The sequence below is a fragment of the Hemibagrus wyckioides genome, linkage group LG01, assembly GCF_019097595.1.
Source record: "Hemibagrus wyckioides isolate EC202008001 linkage group LG01, SWU_Hwy_1.0, whole genome shotgun sequence".
NCBI lineage: Eukaryota > Metazoa > Chordata > Actinopteri > Siluriformes > Bagridae > Hemibagrus > Hemibagrus wyckioides.
The window spans coordinates 5,558,297-5,573,148 of NC_080710.1; the positions used below are offsets into that span (position 1 = coordinate 5,558,297).

A 14,852-nucleotide genomic window follows, 5' to 3' on the forward strand; every position below is an offset into this window, starting at 1 on the left:
ATATAATACCTTTCTAGGTATAGCATCCATTACAATGGCATATTCTCTAGGTCTAACTGGTATTTTAAATTTGTCAAGAAACTCCGTGTATGATAATAAGCCTCCATCATTATTCATCAACTGACTAACCAAAACTATATTATTTTCAAACCATAACTTTAAAAAGAGGGATTTATTTTTATATAAAATGTCTTTGTTATTCCAAATATAATATCTTCTAGGAGAAAAGTTATGTTTATAGGCCAATGTCCATGCCATGAGAGCTTGTTGATGAAATCTTGCAAATTTTACTGGAATTTTATCAATACAATAATTGCATTTTAACAAAAATTCAAGACCCCCAACTGACTTAAACAAAAAGTTTGGGAATGCGTTCCACATATTATCTTTCTTTTTTAAGAACTGTGTAATCCAATTAATTTTAAATACATTGTTTAGGGTATCATAATTTAATACCTCCAGGCTCCCATTATCCTTTGAGCTACATAATATCTCTTTTCTCAAATAATGTGGTTTCCTTTTCCAAATAAAATCAAAGAGTAATTTATCCAATGTTTTAACTACTTTAGAACGTATATCAAGTGATAAACAAACATAAACTGACCTGGAAATTCCTTCTGCCTTAGACAAAAGGATCCTCCCCTGCAAAGATAAATCCCTTTGTAACCATATATTAAATCTATTGTTAGTTTTCCTAACTATCGGATCAAAGTTTAAATCACTGCGCATTTTTTCATCTTTACATATGATTACTCCAAGATAAGTCACAGTAGTTTGGATTGAAATGCCAGATATATTTGATAAATTGCAGTTTTTTAAGGAAAAATAACTCCGATTTACTCCGATTCATATGCAATCCTGATGCCAGCGAAAAATCATTAATACAGTCAATAGCTTTATTAACTTCATGTATATCTTTTAGAAAAAGTGTTGTATCTTCTGCAAATTGACATAACTTAAAAACTTTTCCCATAGTTGTAATACCTTGAAAATATCCTTTCTTAAGACGCAGAGCCAATAATTGGGTTGCTAACAGAAAGAAAAAGGGAGAAAATGGACATCCTTGTCTTATTCCTCTGCCAATTTCAAATCTATTAGATGTTCCTTGGGCCAATTTTACAGAACTATTACATCCTTTGTATAAAGTTTTAACAGCTTTTAAAAAATACTTGCCAAAACCGAAAAATCCATTCGTTTTAAACAAAAAATCATGTTCCATAGTGTCGAAAGCCTTATGGAAATCAACAAATAATATAAGACTATTATCTAATATATACTCATATATACATACCATGTCTAAAATCAATCTAATATTATTACTAATATGTTGTCCTTGAATAAATCCAGTCTGTTCTTCATCAATAATGTCATCTAATCCATGTTTCAATCTTTTAGCAAATATATGTGCAAAAACTTTGGCATCATTATTTAAATGACTAATAGGCCTCCAATTGCCTAAGTGAAGAATATCTTTTTGTGGTTTTGGAATTAGAGTAATAACCCCTTGTTTTAATGAGTCTGGCAACTCTCCTTTATCTATAGATTCTTTATAAACTGCAAGTAGAAAGTAGAAGGTAGAAACGGTGCTACTTTATCCTTGAAGACTTTATAAAATTCACAGGAGTCCATCATTACCCGGAGATCGATTATCTTTTAAATACCCAATACATTCTTTAATTTCCTCCAGTTTTATCTTTCCATCACAAAATAACTTGAAATCCTTACTAATAATTTTAGCCTTCCCCAAAACATTCAGAAATTTATCCAGATCAGAATTAACTGAGTTAGAGTGGTAGAGGTGTTTATAGAATTGAGTGACGTATTGAGATATCTCCTTCCGATCTTCCGACACTATATTATTTATTAATAATTTATTTATTGAAGACATTTCTCCATTTATCATTTCCAAGTTAAAAAAATATTTGGTATTCTTTCCCCCCCGTTCCAACCAAATTTGCCTTGTTCTTGTAAAGGAGCCTCTTGCTTTCTCTTTGTAAATAATGTTCAATTCTATTTGTAATGATGACAAATTTAATAATTCTTGGGAAGTTAACTTTTTTTACTAGACAGCTCCATAATTTTCTTTGTAACGCTACATTCTTTCTGTCGTTTAGCAAAAGCAAGCATTTTCCCCATTGAAATGGCTAAATTCCTTACTTCATATTTAGTGAGCTCCCAAAATTTTCCAAAGGAATTCATTATTTTAGCCTGAGTCCAATATTTGTCAATAATTTCTATTACTTTCATTTTAAATGTTTCATTTTCTAATAATGTCTTAACTTTCCAGTACCCTCTATTTACCTTATATTTCCTTGAACCAAACCTATTTATGTTAATTGTTGTTCCTTTATGGTCCGTTAAAATGGAAGGCTCTATGGAAACAGACTGAACATAATCCTCCAGTGTGTCTGAGATTAAAAAATAATCAATACGTGACTGTTTAGACTGATCTTTGTTACTCCATGTATACATAATTTGGTTTGGGTTTTTGTGACGCCAAATATCCATTAACCCTAAACGAAAGCATACATTTTTTATTTCACACATTTCATCATCTGTTGGTGGCCATCTATCTAGTAAGTCATTATATACACAGTTAAAGTCCCCTCCCCATATTATTTTAGCCTCAGGGAATTTGTTCTTGGTTTGTATCAATTTTAATTCAATATTTCCAAAAAATATATTATTTTGTTGCATGTTGTTGGTAGCATATGAATTCACCAAAATGTAATGTGACTGCTCAATGCTTACTTCCAGTATTACCAATCTTCCAGAATGATCACTCTCATGGCTAAGAACACGGCCCTTAAATTTTCCCTTGAGTATTGCGACCCCTGCTGCTCTATTGGTGCCATGGGCAAACCAAATATCATTCCCCCACTGACTTCTCCAAAACTTTTCATCTTCATTAACTGAATGAGTTTCCTGCACAAAGTACCTTTCCCTTTACAATATAAAAATAAAGATTTCCTTTGCAAAAGATTATGCAAACCTCTGGCATTAACCGAAAAAATTGAAACAGACATACATACAGACATATAATCCCATCCATCTTTTACTCTGCAAGCATAAGAGTGAGCTTCCTGTATTTGCCTTTTCTCCATTGCAGCATGCTCAAACCCCAATTCTATGAAGTCCTGCATTGTGGCGTGGTCTTAACGTTTACATGCGACCGCAGTTCTTTAAAGCTGTTTCTGTTTATTTTAACAACTATAGCTCCGAATATATGCCAGGAGCAATTGTTGTTACTCTAGGACTAACGATTTTTGCAACTTCACAATATTAAACCTTTTTTGAAATGAGCAATCCCCACTTTCTTTTCTCAGCTTATTCTTTCTCAATCTTATTATTCAGATAAAAGTCTAACTTCTAATATTTAATGTTAACACAGTTCATAAAAGTCGGCTAACAAATGTATGTTGTGTCAAAAAGGAGGCCCACTGTCTTTGATTCTGAAAACCCCTGACATATAGGACCCTTTTGAATATTATTCCATACCCAAGACGTACAAAATCCTTAAATTAAATGAGCCTAAACATAGATCTAAATAAAATATAAACTGTTAAAGCGCTAAGACATTACAGTCTGAATATTATGACTTTCTATTGTTCAACTAATGCAGTATTTAAGTTAAAATACAGACATGGCTTAGGCTAACAATGGACCAGAACAAACTCCATCATTTGGTTGTTCTGTCAATAGAAAAGGAATTCTCAGCTCCATAAATACTAGTATGGTAATTGACCGTTTTGCTCAAGTCTCTGAGATACTCTCTGATGATTCCACCCTCAAAGAAATAGTATAGAAAAGTCACCAAGAGCATGAAGTAGACAAGATACATCAGCAAGACGAATGAGAGATGAGAGAACAATAAGAGAAGAGAAGCTGTAAAAGATAAAAAAATAAGCATAAATCAGGAATGAAATAATAGGTGCACGTATAATATAGATTATTGTAAAATAATAGTAGTAATAAAGGATCTGCACGGCACTGCTTCACACACAAGCTGTAAAAGAGATAATATTGCATGAAAGAAAATGTAATCAATTTAATGAAATCATTTTTTAGTAGCAAGACTCTAAAATGATGGAAGGAGTCTGAAAAAAGATTGAATGAAAGTTGCATACTTTTGTGATAAATTTGTGTTAATTTGTGTTTATTATTAAACAATATTACATAAAAATGCTCTTACAAAACATGTTATTCTTGCTTACCCCCTCTCCCCAAGTAGCCCTTGATGTTTCGGGCTCAGCCCCTGATGTTTTCAAATCCTAGATACGCCCCTGGTCAAGGTCATGTTTCATTCGAACATGTTCCACTTTTTCCACTTATGACTGATCAATCAAATCAGCTGCTGATGTTAATTCAGATTAGTCATTTCCACCTAACTGATAATAACATGAGCAGGTGACCCACACACAACAATAAAGGAGCGAGAGATCTTCTTGAATGCATCCCAAATATTAAAACACTGAAACGTAATATAGATGGCATTCATTTCTCTAAACAATGTGTCCCTAATGTTTACAGCTGTGTTTTATTTCTTGGAGAAATTATGCAATTATGTTTTATAAACTCATCTTTGTAGATTGACTGATACTGTCAGGTGTAAGATTTTCACATGATATGCTTTTCATTAATATAAATAACACCTGGAAAACATGGCCTCTGAAACTAATATAACTGACGTAACCTCTCTCTCTCTCTCTCTCTCTCTCCCACTCCCCCAGCTAGGATTATGGTGTTTGTTGTTTCCACTAGGCACAGAGTAAGTATTTAGAAGTGATGTTAAGAGCCATTTTTTAGAAATGCAGTCAGTTCTGTCTCTTCTTTACATGTACAGTCTAAATGACAAAAATCTTTCTTAAACACAGTCACCTGTCTCTATGTCACCTTTCAACAGGAACTATTTTTTTCTTGCTACAGCACACATTTTGGGATGTTCACTGTTTTCCCAACTGATCCTTGACTTCTGAGCCATTTTTTGTTAAGTGTTGCTATGTTCAGGTTTTCAAGTGATATCAGAAACATGCTATTTAATTTTCTTTCACACTGGCACCACAATATGAGGTAAACACTGCAAAAAGCTTCAGAGCAGCTTCTAAATTTCAAGTGTGAAAGGTTTTCATTAATAGAAATAACACTATCAGTAGCCAAGTTTACATCAACAACTGGAAAACATGACTATTGACTGGGATATTTTTTTTGCCCTGAAACTGCTATTACTGACATAATAGCACTTTATTTAATTATTGACCTGACTCTAATTTATGAGGTTACTGTGCAATTTAATGTAACTGACACCAAAGAATAATATTTTGTTAATAAAAGTAATAAATGGGTTTTTTGTACAAAACATGAATACACAATATAGAGAAGGTAAAATAAGAGAATTTACAGAGTCACAGACATTCGATGCTTGATGGTAAATGCAGCTCTTATATTGTATAATGTAGAACTTTTTATCCCTCTGGAGAATGTATGTTGTGTAATGTATGTTAATTCTGTTCCTGGGACTGAGCAAAAGTCTCCTGTGTAGACCAGCTGGTCTCAGTATGTGTATGTGTTTGGGGAAGAATGAACAAAATCACTGCAAAGTATTAAACCATATATTTTAAATGCTATTTTCTAAAAACTTTATGATGGTAGCAAGTTGTTAACAAACACGGCCTGGTCAAAATTATTAAGCATAGTTTAGATGTTTTGACTTTGATCTGTCACTGAGGAGCATGAGTACATAGTGGTCATCCTCTGTGAGTGCTCACTTTCAATTATTGGGCACTGACCAAAGCAGAGAGGAAACCACTCTTTCAGGATCTTTGGAAATAAATTCCTGAATCTCTGCCCCACAAAGGCATAGATGATGGGGTTGAGGCAGCAGTGAGTGAATGCTATGTTTTCCACCCACTGTATAGCCATGTTCAGGTCCTGATACCACTGACTGGTGTTTATATAACCCAGTTGATTCAGGAACTTCAGGAAGATGACGATGTTGTAAGGCATCCAGAAAATGAAGAAAACACTGACCAAGACCAGTATGAGTCTGACAGCTTTGTGTTTCTTCTGAGACTTCATGGACATTAAGATGGGGATGATACGTGAGTATCAGAACACCATCACTGAGAGAGGAATGATTAAGCTGAGGATGTTCAGCTCGATGTAAAAGAACAGCCTCCATTTCAGGTTTGGATATTCCACAATACACATGCATTGATTTGTGATGTTTAACTTCGTTGCTTTTGAGAAAATGATGGTTGGCAGAGAAGCTACCAGGCTAAGTGTCCACGTAAACAAAATCAGGGCTATGATTGCTCTGACAGACCAGTTCTTGGAGAGGAGAGAGGTATGGGTGTGGACAATGACAGCATAGCGGTCTATGGTCATGAGCATCATGAAGAAGATACTTCCATAGTATCCCAGCATGTACAGTGCTGTCACTGCATGGCACATGAATCTCCCAAAGACCCACTGAGTGATGGCGGCGTAATGAGCCCAGAAAGGCAATGAGAGAAGGAAAAGGAGGTCTGAAAGGGCCAGGTTGAAGAGGCACACATCTGACATGTTGGACCTTTTCTGGTACTTGACCAGGACACACAGCACCAGGCCGCTGCCAATTAACCCCACAATGAAGACGATGCTGTAGATTGTAGGGAGGAAGACTCTGCTGAAGACCTTTATGTTGTTGGTGTTGTGGGGTGAGAAATCGTCCTCAGTTAAGTTGTAGTAATCAGAATAGTCTTCAGCTGTTTATGAAAAAACAAATCATATCATTTACTGCATTTTTTTTTTCATTGTTCAAGCTAATTACTACAAGGAAATGTGATTGTTTTGCTTTTCGTAAGGTAAACCTAGCAGTAAAGAATTTTCTTTACTGTGCTTGAAAACTTTCTATAGGGAGCAATAGATTTTCTTGAACACAGTACTTAATGGTTCAGAATTAGACATAAATACATTCTACAGATATCACCAGTCTGCAAGATACTATCACTATAAAAAATAAAATAAAGAAAATAAAGAAATTCAATCAGATTTTTAAATGGAAATAATATATACTTACATATATACACATGATGACTGTTTTTTAGAATTGACAGTATTTTTAAAATAGATTTATACTTTGTTATATCTGCAGTATACGTGTTTGCATGAAAGTATTTACATGAATAATAAAAAAAAAAATAGCTGTAAATTTTAAGTGTATTTTCATTCTTTTTTTTATTTTTATTAGGAGTTTTTTTTTACAGAAAAAAGTCACAAGCATTTAAAGCTTTGGAAAAGTCAGCTTGTGGTATTGAGGCAGATCTAATTAATACGTAACTAATGCTTTCATATTGAATTCTGCAAATCACAATTATTAATAAATTAAAAGAATTTCAAGATGTTCAAATTGATCTTATCCCATTTACCAGTGCTAAGGATGTATAAAAGCATCAGCATATTACTAATTGTTATATATTAAAAATTTATCCAAGTTAAGTTAACTCACTGTGACTGTTCATTACATACCGGATTGGGGAAAAAAGAGCGCCGTACTCCAAATCCGTCCCCAGTAATAAAGTCATACAAGCGCTAATTTTTATATCTCACTATTTTCTGTATACTATGAATGTGTACAAGTTGAAGTTTGCATTTAAGTAAAATAAAGAGAATTGCAACTAAAACCAGTTTTTTCCTTCTTAACATCTTACTGTTCCTGTCACCTAAACAAAGAATAATGGAAAAAAAACCATCCAAACCGAACCGAAAACCGTGGTTAAAAACCACGGTACATATTGAACCGTGGGTTAACTGTATTGTTGAATCCCTACTCACCACATCTAGTTATGTTAAATAAATTCATCTTTTTAACTCCAAATGCCATGAAAAAACCTGACTGCATCAAAACATGAACATTTGTCAGTGGTATCAGGACCTGAACATGGCTATGCAGTGGGTGGAAACCCTAGAGTTCTGTCACTGCTGCCTCAACCCCATAATCTATGTCTTTGTAGAGCAGAGATTCAGGAATTTATTTCTAAAGATCCTGAAAGAGTGGTTTCCTTGTTGCTTTGGCTGGTACACAGCAACCGAAAGTGAGTTGACAGGCTCTTTGTACTCATGCTCCTCAGTAATTTCCAACATAAGGATGGTTCTGCCATAAAAAAGTTAACAATTTCACACTTTGGTTAAGTTTTTGAGTATTTGTCATTTGTTTTGTTCATATTTTTGCATAGAATATATTACATTATAAAGATACTAAGTATTCTTAAATCTCATTAAAACCTTATGTCTTGTTTGTGTCAGACTACTCACACAGTAACTACTATACAGAGGCTTTATTCAGTTTTCAAAATAAAAGAAAATAATAAGCTTTAAACTGTCTGGTTCTTTCCAGTACTGCAAGGGGACACACTGACCTTGTTTCACTGGACAAGGCCAAGATTACAGTGGGGATTCAAAATCTGTGGGGATTCTTGTTTTTCTGCTAAAATTAGCACAATTTGTCCATAAAAGGACAAAGTTTGAGACTGCTGTTCTGGAGTACGATGAAGCCCCACCTCAAACATATCACAGCACAATAGCTTAGTCCCATGTTTTATATCAATATACAAAACCATCTTTCACACTCACACTTGGACTAATGAATCATGGCAATGATTTCTCACAACGAGACATGTAAGTATTATTTTTTTAAAGCTGAACAGCTGACTGTGTCCATACTTGCCTGCTTTTACAAAATCTTAGAGTACTGCAGATTACTGAACACAGACATTAGTACCACTTTACTAAAAAGTCCAGACATAAATTGCTAATGTAAAATAATTAGTAATACGTTGATGCTTGTATACATCCTCAGCACTGGGAAATGTTATAAGATCAATTTGAACATATTGAAATTCTTTTTGTTTATCAATAATATGATTTACAGATTTTTTTTTCTGTAAAAACTCCTAATAAAAATGTAAAACTAGAAAAAAAATACACTCAATAAAACTTACAGGTTTTTTTTATTATTCATGTAAATACTTTCATCACTTTCACAATACTTTAACTTATACTGCAGATATAATAACATATAAATCTAATTTAAAATTACTATCAATCCTAAAAATAAAAAATATTACAGTCGTCATGTGTATATATGTAAATATGTATATGTAATTATTCCCATTTAAAAATTGAAAAATATGTAATTATTTCCATTTAAAAATTATTTCCATTTAAAAATCCATTAAATTATTTGTTATGGAATCAGATTGAATTTCATAATTTTATTCTGTTTTATTTTTTGGCCTCCTGGTGGTCCAGTGGCAGGATCCCACACTCTCATTGCTGTGGCCCGGGTTCGATTCCCGGGCAGGGTGCCAACCCAGCCACTGAAGAGTTAACTCTTAGTGCCGGTCCCAAGCCCGGATAAAAATGGGAGGGTTGCGAAACCTGTGCCAAATCACGCGGATCGAATGATCCGCTACAAACAGCGGACCCTGCCTCTGCATGGGACTAACGCCAGGATAAAAAAAAATTCTGTTTTATTTTTTATATTGACTTTCACATGAATCTTTATAATGTATATATGTCTCTTTAAGAACCATTAAGTACTTTCAAGAAATTCAGTGGTTCAAGAATATCTATTGCTCCCTATAGAAAGTTTTCAAGCACAGTAATAAAGACTCTTTACTAGTATGTTTACCATACAAAAAGCAAAACAACCACAAAGTTTTCTTTTTTAAGTGATTAACTTGTACAATAAAAATACAATCTTGGAGTAAGTGATATTTGTTTTTTTCATAAACAGCTGAGAACTATTCTGATTACGACAAAAATCTGGACGAGTACTCACCCCACATCACTACGGACATAAAGGCTTTCCGCCAAGTCTTCCTCCCTATACTCTACAGCATCGTTTTCATCGTGGGGTTCATTGGCAATGGCCTGGTTGTTTGTGTTTTGGTCAAGTACCACAAAAAGTCCAACATGTCAGATGTGTGCCTCTTCAACCTGGCCCTTTCAGACCTCCTTTTCCTTCTCTCATTGCCTTTCTGGGCTCATTACGCCGCCATCACTCAGTGGGTCTTTGGGAGCTTCATGTGCCATGCAGTGACAGCGCTATATATGCTGGGATTCTATGGAAGTATCTTCTTCATGATCCTCATGACTGTAGACCGCTATGCGGTCATTGTCCACACCTATAACTCCCTCTTCTCCAAATACCGGTCTGTCAGAGCAATCATAGCCCTGATTTTGTTTACATGGACACTTAGCCTGGTAGCTTCTCTGCCAAACATCATTTTCTCACAAACAAGCATGTCAAATAAACCAAATGTATGGACATGTAGTTTTGAACATCCAAACCTGAAATGGAGGCTATTCTCTTACATCGAGCTGAACATCCTCGGCTTAATCATTCCTCTCTCAGTGATGGTGTTCTGCTACTCGCGCATCATCCCCATCTTAATGTCCATGAAGTCTCAGAAGAAACACAAAGCTGTAAAGCTCATACTGGTTTTGGTCAGTGTTTTCTTCCTCTTCTGGACACCCTACAACATCGTCATCTTCCTAAATTACCTGCATTACCTGGGTTATATGAGCACAAATCAGTGGCATCAGGACCTGAACATGGCTATACAGTGGGTGGAAAGCATAGCATTCACTCACTGCTGCCTCAACCCCATCATCTACGCCTTTGTGGGGCAGAGATTCAGGAATTTATTTCTAAAGATCCTGAAAGAGTGGTTTCCTCTTTGCTTTGGTCAGTGCCCAACAGCTGAAAGTGAGCTCTAAAAGAAGATGACCATTATGTAATCATGCTCCTCAGAGACTTCAAAAACAAAGTCACAAAAATCAAAACTCTAACCGTTATTATTAGATTATTATTATTATTACATAATGTTCCCCTGGGCATATGTGCTAACAATATGTTGACATCATGAAGTGTTTAGAACATAACGTATACAGATTTATACTTTGCAAGGTTTTTTGTTTTTGTTTGTTTTTGCCTCAGTCCCAGGAACAGAATTAACATACAGTACTCTAATGTGAGCTGCCTGAATGAGGGTCTGTTCGGTACTCTCTCATTATTTTGGTACTCTGTTCATTCTACAGATTCACATTTACCATCAAATATCCTATATCTGTGACTCTGTCCACTGACTCCTTCTGTATGTTGTGTATTTGTGTTTTATACGATTAACACATTCTTTACTTTCATTAATTAAAATATTATTCTTTGGAATCAGTTTCATTAAGTTAACAGTAACCTCATAAATTGGAGTTAGGTCATTAATTCAGTGGACTGGAATCAGATATTTAAGTCCAATAGTTGCAGCTCTACCTGTACTTCAGACATAAGAAAGAAGAGTTAAAAGGAAAAAATATATTAAAAATTAAAGAACAATTTCTGTTTAAAGTGTTCTGTTTAAAAAAAAACAAAACAAAAAACTCTTTGTATTTATTCATAAGATTCTAACAGGTATGCATTATTAGAGATTATTAGGTTTGTCTTATGGTTGATATTAGACAGGGTTTGTATTACCTGTTGTGTGTTTCTACCTGATTACAGTGAATCAGTCAATTATTTAACTATCATTATAAAAAACTATTTCACATTTACATTTTTCTTTCAATTCTTGAGTATTTATCTTAGCTCTTGTACAGTTAACCAAAAACATTTTACCTGCAGTGCTACTTGTTTAATAAAATAGTTTAACACTTATGTTATGCTCACTATTTGGAACTTTAGTACTCTCCAGGGAAAAACTAACCTGGACATTATTGGTGTTTTAAAAGCACTACAGAAATAATGTAAAAAATATTTACAGGTCTTTAACCATAACCATTTGTGAATATTTGCAATTACTAGATCACATTAAACAATAAAAGTGTCATTCGTTTTTGTAATAAAGTTATGACTTGTATAACAAAATATATTATAATAAAGAAAATCTAGAAAAATATTAAAATGTAACACTGTTTCAATTAATATTTATTATTTTTAACTGATTTCTTAAATTCTCTCTCTTTTTTCCCTTCACTCATTCTCTCTCGCTCTCTGTTGAGCTATATGTTCCACTCCCAAGCTCCCAGTGTTCTGAGTTTCCAATGTGACTGCTGCTGCTGGGGATAGATCTGTGTGGACATCCCATGACCCAGGGGACTACTGTAGATAGAATCACTTGGAGACTATCGCGTCTTTGAACTGCCATTGCATAAGTCAGCTTTGGCAGGAAGGAATTTGTGATAAATCAATAATGAACTCAGAAATTACACTGATTACATTAGTTCCTTGGGAACTCTTGGTTGCCCAACTGCATAGCATGTGAATATAAACATTATTTACTGTCCAGTGTCACCCAAATGAGGATGAGTGTACCACAGGCAGAATTCAGAAACAGAAATTCAAATGCATCATTCAGTAGTGAAATCCAATGCAGACTCAATAATCAAAAGATACAGCAAAGCAGCAATAACACAAATCAGCATAGATATTCTCAGGTGCAACACAGATGTGTAAATCCACAAGCACAGTACAGTCACTAAGGTCCTTTGGCACAAAGCAGAAATCAGTCAACCGTAAAAAGTTGAAAGCAAGCAGTCAGCAGTAAATCAGTAATCCACCGGGAGGATAAAATAGTGTTAATCCACAGATACTTTACAAGCGATGTGAGCACAATATCCGGCCTGGGGGGAGCAGGGTAAACGTCCAAAGCAGAAAAGTCCAAGGAGGAAATCTTAAATCACAATCAAAAACAGAGCAAAAAAAGTCACAGCAAATGGGCAAATGGTACATCAAAAGTAATCGAGGTGCAAGGGCAGAAGAAATGGCCGCTAACCCAGAAGTGCACGTCACGATAGCCGCTGTCCTGGAAGTGTGCTCTGACAATGAGTTCCCTTCTCTGCCTGGTTCCTCTAAAGTTTTCTTCCTCATATCAGCTAAGGGAGATTTTCTTTGCCATTGTCACCTCAGGCTTGGTTTTTAGGGATATATTTTAAGGATAAATAGTAACTTAACATTAAATTTTATGAAAACAAAAAAATTCTTTTTATTCCAGTCTGCATGGTACCTAGACCAGCACATAGATTTTGACTAAAACGAAGTTACTAATCTAAAGAACTATCTAAGATTTAACAGCCAGTGCACTTAACGTATGAATTATAGTCATACTATCAAACAGCAAATGCAGACATGTACTGGCTTGATTTCTCAAATAAGCAAAATGTTGGATGTTGAACACTTCTGTAACTGAGGGCTGTTAGAGTATATTAAATATAATGGGCTAATTTTGGAATAATGTTACACAGGAAAGCAGGGATCAGACTATGCTATATCAGTGTGGGTTTTGTTTCATTTCACACTGTGTGAAATCTTCCCAATATAATTCAATCTGAATCCTATAATATATTGTGTGATAAGATGTTCTGCAAGTCAGATTATTATATAATGAAATCCAGCTAACAACCAACATGTGATTTAAATAAAACAAAAAAAGTCTATGTTTTGCTTAAATCACTGGGGAGTGTATTCTGGTTTTTGGTAGAAAATGGTTTGCATCATTTTTAATAAAAAAAGATATAAAAAAGAAAAAAAAGAGAAAGTGTTAAAGTTAAGTATATATTTGGTGAGCATTTGTCAATTTGTTTGTTCCATCATGAAAGGCAATGTCTGTTCAATGCTACAGTAAATCACAACATGTGTATAGTATGTGATTTAGATAAACACCAGTCAAAATAGCAATCTTTTGTAGACAGCAATGCCTAATGGGCCATGGTACTGTTTTGTCCTAGTGTCTCTGAGATGAAGATCTACTGTGAAATCTCACAAAGATTTTGGCACTGAAGGGGAACTAAAATTACTGCATTTAAATTTAGTCAGTCCACACTGTAAAAAATGTCTGCAAAAATTATGGTGAAAAGCTGTCACATAGCAATAGTAATGTACTGTATAAGTCCAAAAGGTATAAGAAAACAACAGAACATATCTTTAATATTTCTATAGTGTGCACAAAACAGGATTTTACTGTAAATTATAAAATGTTGGTAAAATTAACGATAATACAACAATGTCATAAGCAAGTAATTAACATTAAAATTTACATTATTATTCCTTCCAAATTAGAGTTGTGTATTTAAATTTACAATGAAAAACTTTTCACTGTTAAGCAAATACATTACTTGATTTTTACAAAAACAAATCTTAAAAATGTAGTACAGAATATGTTTGTTAAATGATGTTTACATTTCTATTTAATATCTCATTACACATCAGTTGAGGGATGAACCAAACAGGGACCAAACAGTGGTAGTTTGGTTGTGCTATATGAGTATTAAACATAATAATGTGCTTTTACAGGGAAACACACACACACACACACACACACACACATAGATACATACACACACATCGCCAGTTACACCTGTTCATTAACCCAAAAATTCAAATATCTAAGCAGTTAATCACAACCCTAACCCAGCAACTCAATGCATTTAGGCATGTAGACATGGTCAAGACGATCTGCTGAAACTTAAACTGAACATCAGAACGGGAAAGAAAAATGATTTAAGTGACTTTGACCATAGTTTGGGTTCTTGGTGCCAGAATGGCTAATCTGAGCCAACATGGCTAAACTGCTGATCTACTGAGACTTTCATGAACAAACATCTCTAGGGTTTAAAATGCCTTGTTGATGCCAGAGGTCAGAGAAGAATGGCCAGACTGGTTTGAGCTGATAGAAAGACAACAGTAACTCAAATAACATCTTGTTACAACCTAGGTATTCCAACGAGCTTCTCAGCACAATATGTCAAACCTTGAACCAGATGGGCTACAGCAGCAGGAGACCACAACGGGTACCACTCCTGTCAGCTAAGAGCAGTCA

The 14,852-nt window shown here is 34.5% G+C and overlaps 1 protein-coding gene and 1 pseudogene across 2 annotated transcripts; one reads left to right on the plus strand and one right to left on the minus strand.

Annotated features, from left to right (window-relative positions):
* Positions 1-4,764: 4,764 nt before the first annotated feature.
* On the minus strand, positions 4,765-13,442 carry LOC131354440 (C-C chemokine receptor type 5-like; annotated as a pseudogene).
* On the plus strand, positions 8,524-11,920 carry LOC131362685 (C-C chemokine receptor type 4-like). 2 transcript variants are annotated; one of them, XR_009206236.1, is made up of 2 exons: positions 8,524-8,655; positions 9,289-9,916. XR_009206236.1 is itself a non-coding variant. In XM_058404918.1 (2 exons), the coding sequence occupies exons 1-2, from the start codon at positions 8,628-8,630 to the stop codon at positions 10,759-10,761; spliced, it is 1,014 nt and encodes a 337-aa protein (XP_058260901.1). In that variant the 5' UTR covers positions 8,524-8,627; the 3' UTR covers positions 10,762-11,920. The 2 variants fall into 2 exon arrangements, 1 of the variants encoding a protein (XP_058260901.1); XM_058404918.1 differs by having other exon boundaries at positions 9,776-11,920.
* Positions 13,443-14,852: the final 1,410 nt, after the last annotated feature.

What these genes read in the sequence shown, in the direction of transcription:
- LOC131362685 (XM_058404918.1), top strand. Translation starts at nt 8,628, where the DNA reads ATGGCAATGATTTCTCACAACGAGACAT. An exon ending in GATTTCTCACAACGAGACAT is followed by an intron (nt 8,656 to 9,775) that starts GTAAGTATTATT and finishes TTTCATAAACAG; the next exon opens with CTGAGAACTATTCTGATTAC.